Source organism: Archocentrus centrarchus, unplaced genomic scaffold (genome assembly GCF_007364275.1).
Source record: "Archocentrus centrarchus isolate MPI-CPG fArcCen1 unplaced genomic scaffold, fArcCen1 scaffold_174_ctg1, whole genome shotgun sequence".
In the NCBI taxonomy this organism is placed as follows: domain Eukaryota; kingdom Metazoa; phylum Chordata; class Actinopteri; order Cichliformes; family Cichlidae; genus Archocentrus; species Archocentrus centrarchus.
In genome coordinates, this window is record NW_022060219.1 from 2,750 (window position 1) to 14,849 (window position 12,100).

The 12,100-nt window shown below is 42.0% G+C and overlaps 1 protein-coding gene across 1 annotated transcript; it reads right to left on the reverse strand.

Moving 5' to 3' along the window:
• Positions 1-268: 268 nt before the first annotated feature.
• On the reverse strand, positions 269-11,214 carry LOC115775531 (homeodomain-interacting protein kinase 3-like). The gene is made up of 11 exons (XM_030723040.1): positions 10,970-11,214; positions 10,694-10,875; positions 10,412-10,535; positions 10,188-10,307; positions 9,989-10,075; positions 9,691-9,878; positions 9,213-9,285; positions 860-982; positions 637-755; positions 439-523; positions 269-328 (listed from the first exon to the last, which is right to left on the reverse strand). Exons 1-11 carry the CDS (start codon positions 11,027-11,029, stop codon positions 269-271), a joined length of 1,221 nt encoding a protein of 406 aa, XP_030578900.1. The 5' UTR covers positions 11,030-11,214.
• Positions 11,215-12,100: the final 886 nt, after the last annotated feature.

Below are 12,100 nucleotides of genomic sequence, written 5' to 3' on the forward strand. Positions count from 1 at the left end.
AAACCTGTTAAGAACAAAGTTAAAGCTTAGAATCGAAAGAGGGTGTACTTCCTTTCTTTTTAACGTATGATCTGTGGGGAAATGTGTTGTACATGGGAGGTTAAGGGAGAACAATCGTTGTAAATAAAAAGCGTTGACTTACTAGGAGCTCAGGTCGTACAAGTACCCTATGTGGTTCATTCTGGCGAAAGAATGGTCCAGCACCTGTTGGGTGTAATCCGTCTTTCAGGATCAAGCTGAAGCATTTCTTTCACCATTTCAACAAACATCAAGAGATCACACATTTCTGCAGCTTTATCTGTAAAGTCTGAGCCCCGAGTTGCTGGAACTGAAAGATGAAGAAAGCAACAAATGTCAACCAAAAAAAACTGAGTGTTTGAGTGACATAAGTTTTTCCCTTTTTTTTTTGTACCCACTGTACGGCCAAAGTGTACATACATGTAAGAGGTCATCAGAGATGTAAGTTTCTTCCTCTTCTCTCTGTGGGCTTAATCCCTGACTCTTCAAAAAATTGTTCAGGCGTCTGAAAAGATAGGGATATGTTTAAAAATCGAGGGTTAGAAAAGAAGTAGACTGCAAGTGAGTTCAGAGACTGACATATAGGAATAAGCAGCGCATTGGTGAAGTGGTGGGTACCTGAGTTTCCAGTTGCTGGTGGTGGAATTGAACTCTTTGTAGAAAAAGCAGGAGGTCTTTAGCCCAGAGTTTAACATTTTTTCTGGTGGGTTCCCTTGGGTTTCTACTATGTAGTTCATCTGTAAATACAGCAAAAAATGTAGTCAAATGGGAGTCCAGCGCAGACTTTTGTCATATATTTCAGTCAAGCAAAAAGCAGACTCTGGGGCTACTGTTTACTCACCATATCATATTCAGTATAGCCAGGGTACAGCAGGGAACCGAGGTACAGATAGGCAGCAATGTTTCCCAGAGACCAACGTCTATGGCCTCTGTAAATGGAAGGCCTAGAATAATCTCTGGGGACCTGATTAGGACAAAGAGCAATGATTGTAATTGTTACATTTGTTGTCAATCTCGATCATTTGGCTAAGTATGATTTATACTACAGCTAACAGAAACCACAGACTCAGGAGGTTTGTGTGATTGTGTGAGTAAGATCAGATTTGAGTCCAGCTACTCACCGATATGGACGGCTCTGAATGTAAGAACCCACTGTCGCAGCTGAGGTCTCACAAGCCAGGCCAAAGTCAATCACTTTAATTCGGTACGGCTCTTGTTGGTGATTGACTAACATCACATTCGTAATTTGAGGTCTGCGTGTATAATTCCAACAGACTTGAGATGTTTCAGAGCTACTGCCATCTGAAAGGTACCAAAGAAAATGTCATGATTAAATTTGATCAGTTTCCATTTTGAAAGCACTTATTAATATGAAGAATCACAGAGTTAAACATACCTGCACGACGATTGGTCGAATTGCCATTAAACTCAGCGGTTGGAAATGTCTTTCTTGCATGAAGTCAAAAGACTTTTGTCTAGACACTCAAACTCCAGACATGTACGGCCACTATCTATAAAAACCCGGTGCCATTCAGTCAAGTTGTGTTCATGGGAGTTATACAGGCTGAGTTTGTATAGGATATCCAGCTGGAAACATAGGTCACAGATGGGTTTAACATTAGTTTGACATTTGTACTGCACAATAAGTATTTCTGCAATACAGTTTTCACATCCACTACACACATCTTTGAAACAGAAATTGTAAGGAGCAGTTTATACCTCTTCCTTTGCCATCCATTCAAAGGCTTTCTTTTTTTGTTACTTTGATGGCTACAGTTTTCTTGTCAGCCATCCTGACACATTTTAAAACCTTGCCGAAAGTCCCCTCTCCAAGGATAGTTGATACTTGGTAGGTGGAGAATTCAGAGGTGAGCCAGCTTCCAGGGACTAACTTGTCTCTGGCATGTACGTTGGAGCACATGACTGATGCCATTACAGGGATAAACACTCAAGGTTTGGTTTATTCTTGTAGATAAAATCTCCTATGTTTCGAGAAATACGAGCTTGTTGATCTTTCGTGTTGTAATCCGAAAGTTTGGTGATGAAACTGTCTTCACTCTAGTTACAGTCTTGAAAACATTCTAATTCCTCTGTCTTCACTCTAGTTACAGTCTTGACAACGTTCTACATTCCGTGGCTTTGATCTGTGACTTTATAACATCATAGTTAAAGGTTTCTGACTGGATCAGGTAACCCTGAACCTTTCCATAGTTATACTCATAGACATATGGTTATACTGCTATACTGTAGGCCTAGGTTGCTGGGGATTTCCCAGGATGCACTGTGAATGTTCTTCTTCATTCACCCCTTTTAACTCTGTTTTTTTTTCTTTAATATATTTTATTGAACATTTACTTATTATGCAAAAATAACAAGAGAGAAAAAGGAAAAACCAAACCAAACCAAAAAAAAAACCCCAGAACAGGCCAGCACAGAACATACGTAAAATAAAGTACACTTAACACTGGTTATGTCTGAAAATAAAATGTGACCCTCCTTTGCAAAGTATATCATTTAACCTCCTGAGACCCTGCGTCCACCTATGGAGACATTACATTTTGGCTTTGCTGCACCTTATATTTCATTGTACTCAAGAGTATTTAATACTTTAAGTCGTGTTGTTTTTGTTGTGTTATGCTATAAAATAAGCCCTGTGTCCACATCTGAGGACATCTTTTTTTCTCACAAAAAGTATGTAACAACCATGTAACAACTTCTTGTTCAAAGAGGAAGCTTAGTATATATACATTTCAGGTCCATCTAATCACAAATATCTGGGAGAAATTGAAAATGCATTGCAAACAGAAGCTCGGGTCTCAGGAGGTTAAATCCTGAGGTAAATAATCCAAAAGGGGTTTCCATATTTTATAAAAGGCACCCAAATTACCCTTTATTAGGGCACTGAGGCGCTCCATTGTGAAGACCCTAAATGTCTCTCTGTACCATTGTGTAACAAAAGGGGGCTGTCCTTGGATCCACTGTAACAGAATGAAACGTCTTGCCAGATGTAGAAGTTTGCATAGTAACATCATCTGCTCAGGCCTCAGGATCAGGCCATGCACAGACAAACCAAAAAGAAACAACCTAGGATCCATAGGAATAGTTTGATGAAAAATAGAATGGAGTTCTGTGACAACGTTCTTCCAAAACCTGTTTATCGATACACATTGCCAGATACAATGATAGTAGTCGCCCACAACTGTGTTACATTTTAAACAGAGAGGTGAATATTGAGAGTGAAGTTTATGTGTAAACTGCGGAGTACGCTGTAGCCCGTGAAGAATTCTAAATTGGTTCTCCCTGAGTCTATTTCAGATAAATGTTTTTTTTGTATTTGTGAAAAAGCCCTCGACCATATTTCACTGCTAAGCTCAACCCCAAATCTGTTTCCCAATGAATTTTGGACCTTTCAGTTGTGAGAGGATTTAATATCATTAGTCCTTCCTGATTTCCTAGATTTTTTGTCTTGTTTTTTGTTTTTTTGTTTTTGGCTCATTCCAGTCTGTTCTTCTTTGTGCTCATCTAAATAGTTTTTTTATTGCTGCTGTGTAAGATTTATTTTTCTCACTCAGCACAAATGTGGGCCTTTTTTCTATAGAGTCAATCCTCTTAGCCTCCAGCCCCCCTGCAACCCTGAAAAGAATATCATAGAGCGAGAGGCAGGGTGCACCCTGGACAGGTTGCCAGCCTGTTGCAGAGCTGACACAGACAACCATTCAGGCTCACATTCACACCTATGGACAATTTAGAATCACAGATTAACCTAACCCCACTAACTGCATATTGTGGACTGTGGGGGGAAGCTGGAGAGAACCCACACAGCCATGGGGAGAACATGCAAACAGAAGGCTGGCTGGTGGATTCAAACCAGGCCCTTCTTGCTCTGAGGCACCAGTGTTAACCAGTCCTCCACCATGCTGCCAGTTAATACAGCCTCTAACAAAATTGATTCATAGAGTAGAATAGCTCGATAGTATATGAAAAAACACTTTCGGTCAGTTGATCCACCTGGAAAAAGCCAGTGGCATTTGGGGTTGCTTATTAATTCCAAACTTTTTCCTTTGAATCTGCCTTTGAGGGTGGCTACCCCAGCAGAGTGATTTGAGCCATGTGACAGCCAGAAATCATTACCCCCATTGATTTTTTTTTTTTGTTGCAGAATTTGAAATCATTTGGGTATGAATGCCGTTCCTGTGGTAGATCTGCTTTAATTTCTTTTCAAAATAAAAAGGCTTTCTTCTTTCTCATATCTCATAAACTTCATATTAACAGGTATTGACAATAACTCCATTAGAGTACTAAACTATTACTTGGATCGTCAACAAACAACTCCTATATTAGACCGTGTAAACCTGAGAAGATAAAACTATAAAAGTGCTTTCATTCTGTAACTGTACAGACTTTTTCTTATGTGTTGCTCCTTAACAGACTACAGCTTTATATTTTTTCAAAGGGAACATCTGAATTTGAATAACAGTAAAAAACTAGTCTATAAAACTGAGAGAGCTGGAATAACACCACTATCAAGGGTTAGCTCCGATCCTTACAGTTACACTGTGGTATATTGCCAAAAATGTTCACTCAGCCAATCAAATCATTGAATTCAGGTGTTCCAATCACTTCCATGGCCACAGGTACATAAACCAAGCACCTAGGCATGCAGACTGCTCCTACAAACATTTGTGAAAGAATGGGTCGCTCTCAGGAGTTCAGTGAATTCCAGCATGGTACCGTGATAGGATGCCATCTGTATATTCCAGTCATGAAATTTCCTCACTACTAAATATTCCACAGTCAACTGTTAGTGGTATTACAACAACGTGGAAGCGATTGGGGACAACAGCAACTGAGCCATGAAGTGGTAGGCCACGTAAAATCACAGAGCCTAGCACGGGGGGGGAACATGCAAACTCCACATAGTGAGAGATCCAGGCCAAGGTGGAATCAAACCCAGACCTTCTAGATGTCATTCTAGCTGTGAGGGATGTGAGGGTGTGAGGGATCCCGGAGGATGTTCTGTGCCCTCCTCTGGCAGCGGGCATTGAACAATTCCTGGAGGGAGGGCAAGGGACAGCCTGCGATCTTTTGAGCCGTAATAATGACTCTGGAGTGTTTTTCTGTCTGCTGCTGCGCAGATGTTGAACCACACGCACAGATAGTAGGTCAAGATGCTCTCTACAGAGCAATGGTAAAAGGAACCAGCATATTCGGGGTCAAGTGGTTGCTCCTGATGCACTCCCAGGAACCAACCAAACCAAATCTGACCTGAATCCACCCTCCGCTCAATAGTCAGTCCTGCTGCTCACCACGATCGCTGCAGGAGTCTAAACTGAATCATTAAACTGAGCTCGCACTGAAATTATTTACCAGTGACGTGGCTGTTTACGTTTTCATTAACAAATTGTATGAATTTGTGTAACTTAGTTGAAGCGTATCAGTAGAATTCAGCCTCAGGGGGCACAGCGACTTGACTGGAGGGGCCTGAACGGCGAAACCAGTCCATAAGCTGACGCTGCAACCTGTGACCCGCAAACTGCACAGCAGGAGGATTCCTACTGAAAACAAATATATTTTAATCTAGAAAAACTGCATCTAGGTGATCTGTTTCTTAATTCTCATGACAAATGATTTTTTTTTTCTTTTTTTATTCCCACTGAGGTTTCTGGTGTAAATGTCCCATAAACAGCAGGACAAAGGCTGCAGGTTCAAAGCCTCACACAGAGTCAAACATCACGGTCATGTCGAGGATAAGGAAATGAGTTGCTCGAAGCATTTCATCACGACCGGTGTCAGGGCCACTGGCCGAAAGTCATTGAGAGACCTTATGGCTGATTGTTTTAATAAGTCAACGAACCTCTGTTTGTTTTTTGCGTGTATCAACAATCTGATCTGCTTCAAACTTGGCACGTGAGTTGCTGGTGACAGTGTGGGTAGGACAAGCGGTAATCACTCCAGTATTGCACTGCACCTCTGTAATTTTTTTAATGGATCTAAAATATTAATAATTTTCAGTTTATCATGAGATAATTGTGATACACAGTATAAATGTTGTGGGCTACAGAGCTGCATGTAATGTATGTTTAGTTCACTTTGATCTTATTTCTTTCCTCTTGTGTGAAACCTGTTTATGATAAATCTATAATATAGGTTAACCTGACCAGGACAGCTGAACACTCTGCATGGCATGGAAGTGATGGGCTACATCAGGTCCTCCACACCTTTCATCCACATCTACTTGCGCACATTCCAGTTGGAGAGCCAGACTCTCCCGTGATGCTCCGAGGCCTCACCCCCGGTACGATAAAACACATCAAACGATAATGCAGAGCTGTCAAAGTCCATCACCGGACGGGCCAAAATTGAAAAAAAAACAAACGGTCTCAGTCGCGGGCTCCACAGGGCTAAAACTAAAGCTAATTAGCAATATGAATTTGAATGGCCAGAAAACAGCAAGGTTTTCCTCAACACAGTAAATAAAATATAAAATTATATTTCTCTTGAAAAATAACATCAGGGAAAATAATATATTTCAAGCTGATGAAACTTTGCATTTTTTTTCGGGTAAAAACGGGTGATGTGAATTTCTTCGTGTCAAAGTCAGGAAAAACGCTGCATAAAGTGCCCACTGTGTCCAGTTTCCCAGCAAAAAGTGCTGAGAGCTGCAAACACAGCAGTGGAGACCTGGTCTGATTTTTCTTTTTTTGGCAAGATGGAAAGCGGCATAAATTCCCATTTTGCATCTGCACCTCTCACAGGTGCAACTTTACTTGAAAAGCTTTCACTGCTTCATACATGTGCGTAATCCCGCAGTCCGCACATCGCAGGCGAGGAAAAGAGACACAACAATTGTGTTGTGTTATTGTATGTGCAGTTCATGCCATCACGACCAATCATTTGGATGAAGAGGGCAATTTTAGTTGACCAGAATTTCCTTTAGTTGAATACAGCCCTCCGGCTCAGGAACGAGTTCTTGCCTCAAGTGGAGGAGTTTAAGTATCTCGGGGTCTTGTTCACGAGTGATGGGAGAAGGGAACGGGAGATCGACAGGCGGATCGGGGCTGCTTCTGCAGTGATGCGGACGCTGCACCGGTCCGTCGTGGTGAAGAGGGAGCTTAGCGTAAAAGCGAGGCTCTCGATTTACTGGTCGATCTACGTTCCTACCCTCACCTATGGTCACGAGCTTTGGGTAGTGACCGAAAGAATAAGATCGCGAATACAAGCGGCAGAAATGAGTTTCCTTCGAAGGGTGGCTGGCCCTCTCCCTTAGAGATAAGGTGAGGAGTGCGGCCATCCGGGAGGGGCTCAGAGTAGAGCCGCTGCTCCTCCACATCGAAAGGAGCCAGTTGAGGTGGCTCGGGCATCTGATTAGGATGCCTCCTGGCCGCCTCCTGGGTGAGGTGTTCCGGGCATGTCCCACCGGGAGGAGGCCCCGTGGTAGACCCAGGACACGCTGGAGAGATTATGTATCTCGGCTGGCCTGGGAACGCCTTGGGGTCCCTCCGGATGGGCTGGAGGAGGTGGCTGGGGAGAGGGAAGCTTGGGCTTCTCTGCTTAGGCTTCTGCCCCCGCGACCCGGCCCCGGATAAGCGGAAGAAAATGGATGGATGGATGGATGGATGGATGAATACAGCCCTGATTATTCATATTATTCATAGTCATTTAAGTCTTGAATAAACTATTTTAGAAAAAAACATTTTTTTTCTTTATGTATTTAACATTTTCATGCAAAATGACAGATAAAGCATCACTGAGTATGTTCCATAGAAAATAGACTCAAATACACCTTTTGAAAACATCGCTAATGACATCAGCATGATAAATATACTGTATTTAACAGTGGACGCCTATTCTTCATTTAAACCAAAGGAAAAAAATTAATTAAAAAAATGATGCTTCAATGTTGCACTGTTATGTTATACACTTGAGTATGGAGTACTGAGTACTTGATGGAGCAGGTACTTCAAAGCGGAAAAAAATCTCACACTGTGAAACACTTTGACAATGATGAGGACATAATTTACTTTTAAACTGGTTATAACGTTATTCAGTTTCAAATTTAATGTAAAGCCCGTTCACAACAGTCGCCTCAAGGCGCTTTACACTGTAAGGTAAAGACACTACAGTATTTCAGAGAAAACCCCAACAATCAAGTGACCCCCTATGAGCATGCACTTTGCGACAGTGGGAAGGAAAAACTCCCTTTAAGAGGAAGAAACCTCCGGCAGAACCAGGCTCAGGGAGGGGCGGCCATCTGCCGCGACCGGTTGGGGGTGAGAGGAAAGAAAGAGAGAAGAGAGACAGAGTACAGAGACAAGGAGAGAACACAAACTGTTGGAAAGAGAGGACAAAAGTTAATGACATGCAGCAGTGCAGAAGCATCATGGGATTAGTGCATCATGGTAAGCAGGAAGACTAAGGGATGATTCAGGTCAACTGTCTAACGCTTGTAGATTGACCCTGCATTACGTCGAGTTTCACCTATTAACATATTGCTTTGAATTGCTAACTGAACATTTACTTTAAGAGCGAGATGACTTTTGGAGCATATCATCCACTTTGTCACGACACTCTTGATTTGCGGGAGGAATTGGATGGCACTCTGCTGCTCCTCCTTCTTGCTTCTCTGCAGCGGTGGTCCTCAGCCGGACTGCATTTGGATCTCTCTTACGGGTCTGACGGGAAAAGCAGCTCCAACTGCCTTCATCGTTGTTTTCTGGCCCTCTTATGCGGTCTGTTGAAAGCAGTTTTCCAATGATCAAGGTTCCTCTTAATCCCTGAGCTGGAAACTCTGTGTCCTGTTGTTTGAGCAGGATGGCCCTGGAGAACACTGGAGTTCCCTTTGGTCGTGGTCTGACCTCTCATATTCGGAAGAGGTGGGTATTTTTTCACCAACATCTTTCCAGTCAATCCTCCTCCATTTCACTGGCTGACTGGTGTCCTTTATATCCTCATCAGGGCGCTTTCTTTAAAGTTTGAGACTGAAACTGTCTGGGCAGTTTCAGAGTGACTGGGCCTGAAGCACTTGGGGCTGCTCTTCTGATCTGAAGGGGGAGGACAGTTTTGTTCTGATGGGCTGGTGGTCTTGGAGGGAAGGGGGTCCCACTAGGAATTTTGCTCTCAGCTGCAGGGGGAGGAAGCCTCTGTTGGGCAGGTTGTCTGCTCTCAGAGACGGGCTGCTGCAGAGACCCGCTCACTCTTGTCCCACTATCCGAAGACACTGTGCTCTTTTCCTTACAGATGTCCATGTGCTGATAGCAGGACTTTACACTGCAAGACAGTGAACCATTCAATATTGTAAATTATTCACTCATATGCATGAAATATTTTCACATATTTTCTTTCAATTAAAAGTTGAATCTGGTCCTTATCCAGGATTAAAATGGGGGTAAATACAACCCCAGATGAACTACAAAGCCTGACATTATTCCATGACAAGCGTGTGAAAAACTAAGTACACCCTTATTGTTTACATAGCAGTTAAGAGGGTAATGTTGTGTTACTGTCTACCCAGGTTGTGTTTACCTAAATTTAAACCTGTTAAGAACAAAGTTAAAGCTTAGACTCGAAAGAGGGTGTACTTCCTTTCTTTTTAACGTATGATCTGTGGGGAAATGTGTTGTACATGGGAGGTTAAGGGAGAACAATCGTTGTAAATAAAAAGCGTTGACTTACTAGGAGCTCAGGTCGTACAAGTACCCTATGTGGTTCATTCTGGCGAAAGAATGGTCCAGCACCTGTTGGGGTGTAATCCGTCTTTCAGGATCAAGCTGAAGCATTTCTTTCACCATTTCAACAAACATCAAGAGATCACACATTTCTGCAGCTTTATCTGTAAATGTCTGAGCCCCGAGTTGCTGGAACTGAAAGATGAAGAAAGCAACAAATGTCAACCAAAAAAAACTTGAGTGTTTGAGTGACATAAGTTTTTCCCTTTTTTTTTGTACCCACTGTACGGCCAAAGTGTACATACATGTAAGAGGTCATTCAGAGATGTAAAGTTTCTTCCTCTTCTCTCTGTGGGCTTAATCCCTGACTCTTCAAAAAATTGTTCAGGCGTCTGAAAAGATAGGGATATGTTAAAAATCGAGGGTTAGAAAAGAAGTAGACTGCAAGTGAGTTCAGAGACTGACATATAGGAATAAGCAGCGCATTGGTGAAGTGGTGGGTACCTTGAGTTTCCAGTTGCTGGTGGTGGAATTGAACTCTTTGTAGAAAAAGCAGGAGGTCTTTAGCCCAGAGTTTAACATTTTTTCTGGTGGGTTCCCTTGGGTTTCTACTATGTAGTTCATCTGTAAATACAGCAAAAATGTAGTCAAACTGGGAGTCCAGCGCAGACTTTTGTCATATATTTCAGTCAAGCAAAAAGCAGACTCTGGGGCTACTGTTTACTCACCATATCATATTCAGTATAGCCAGGGTACAGCAGGGAACCGAGGTACAGATAGGCAGCAATGTTTCCCAGAGACCAAACGTCTATGGCCTCTGTAAATGGAAGGCCTAGAATAATCTCTGGGGACCTGATTTAGGACAAAGAGCAATGATTGTAATTGTTACATTTGTTGTCAATCTCGATCATTTGGCTAAGTATGATTTATACTACAGCTAACAGAAACCACAGACTCAGGAGGTTTGTGTGATTGTGTGAGTAAGATCAGATTTGAGTCCAGCTACTCACCGATATGGACGGCTCTGAATGTAAGAACCCACTGTCGCAGCTGAGGTCTCACAAGCCAGGCCAAAGTCAATCACTTTAATTCGGTACGGCTCTTGTTGGTGATTGACTAACATCACATTCTGTAATTTGAGGTCTGCGTGTATAATTCCAACAGACTTGAGATGTTTCAGAGCTACTGCCATCTGAAAGGTACCAAAGAAAATGTCATGATTAAATTTGATCAGTTTCCATTTTGAAAGCACTTATTAATATGAAGAATCACAGAGTTAAACATACCTGCACGACGATTGGTCGAATTGCCATTAAACTCAGCGGTTGGAAATGTCTTTCTTGCATGAAGTCAAAAAGACTTTTGTCTAGACACTCAAACTCCAGACATGTACGGCCACTATCTATAAAAGCCCGGTGCCATTCAGTCAAGTTGTGTTCATGGGAGTTATACAGGCTGAGTTTGTATAGGATATCCAGCTGGAAACATAGGTCACAGATGGGTTTAACATTAGTTTGACATTTGTACTGCACAATAAGTATTTCTGCAAATACAGTTTTCACATCCACTACACACATCTTTGAAACAGAAATTGTAAGGAGCAGTTTATACCTCTTCCTTTGCCATCCATTCAAAGGCTTCTTTTTTGTTACTTTGATGGCTACAGTTTTCTTGTCAGCCATCCTGACACATTTACAACCTTGCCGAAAGTCCCCTCTCCAAGGATAGTTGATACTTGGTAGGTGGAGAATTCAGAGGTGAGCCAGCTTCCAGGGACTAACTTGTCTCTGGCATGTACGTTGGAGCACATGACTGATGCCATTACAGGGATAAACACTCAAGGTTTGGTTTATCTTGTAGATAAAATCTCCTATGTTTCGAGAAATACGAGCTTGTTGATCTTTCGTGTTGTAATCCGAAAGTTTGGTGAAACTGTCTTCACTCTAGTTACAGTCTTGAAAACATTCTACATTCCTCTGTCTTCACTCTAGTTACAGTCTTGACAACGTTCTACATTCCGTGGCTTTGATCTGTGACTTTATAACATCATAGTTAAAGGTTCTGACTGGATCAGGTAACCCTGAACCTTTCCATAGTTATACTCATAGACATATGGTTATACTGCTATACTGTAGGCCTAGGTTGCTGGGGATTTCCCAGGATGCACTGTGAATGTTTCTTCTTCATTCACCCCTTTTAACTCTGTTTTTTTTTCTTTAATATATTTATTGAACATTTACTTATTATGCAAAAATAACAAGAGAGAAAAAGGAAAAAACCAAACCAAACCAAAAAAAAACCCCAGAACAGGCCAGCACAGAACATACGTAAAATAAAGTACACTTAACACTGGTTATGTCTGAAAATAAAATGTGACCCTCCTTTGCAAAGTATATCACTTAACCTCCTGAGACCCT

Excerpts from the sequence above, each read along its gene's own strand:
- LOC115775531 (XM_030723040.1), bottom strand. The coding sequence starts at position 11,029 with ATGCAAGAAAGACATTTCCAACCGCTGAGTTTAATGGCAATTCGACCA. Across the intron at positions 10,876-10,969 it reads TTCGACCAATCGTCGTGCAG|ATGGCAGTAGCTCTGAAACA; the intron begins GTATGTTTAACT and ends GGTACCTTTCAG. Across the intron at positions 983-9,212 it reads CTTCGGATAGTGGGACAAGA|GTCCCCAGAGATTATTCTAG; the intron begins GTGAGCGGGTCT and ends TGTCCTAATCAG.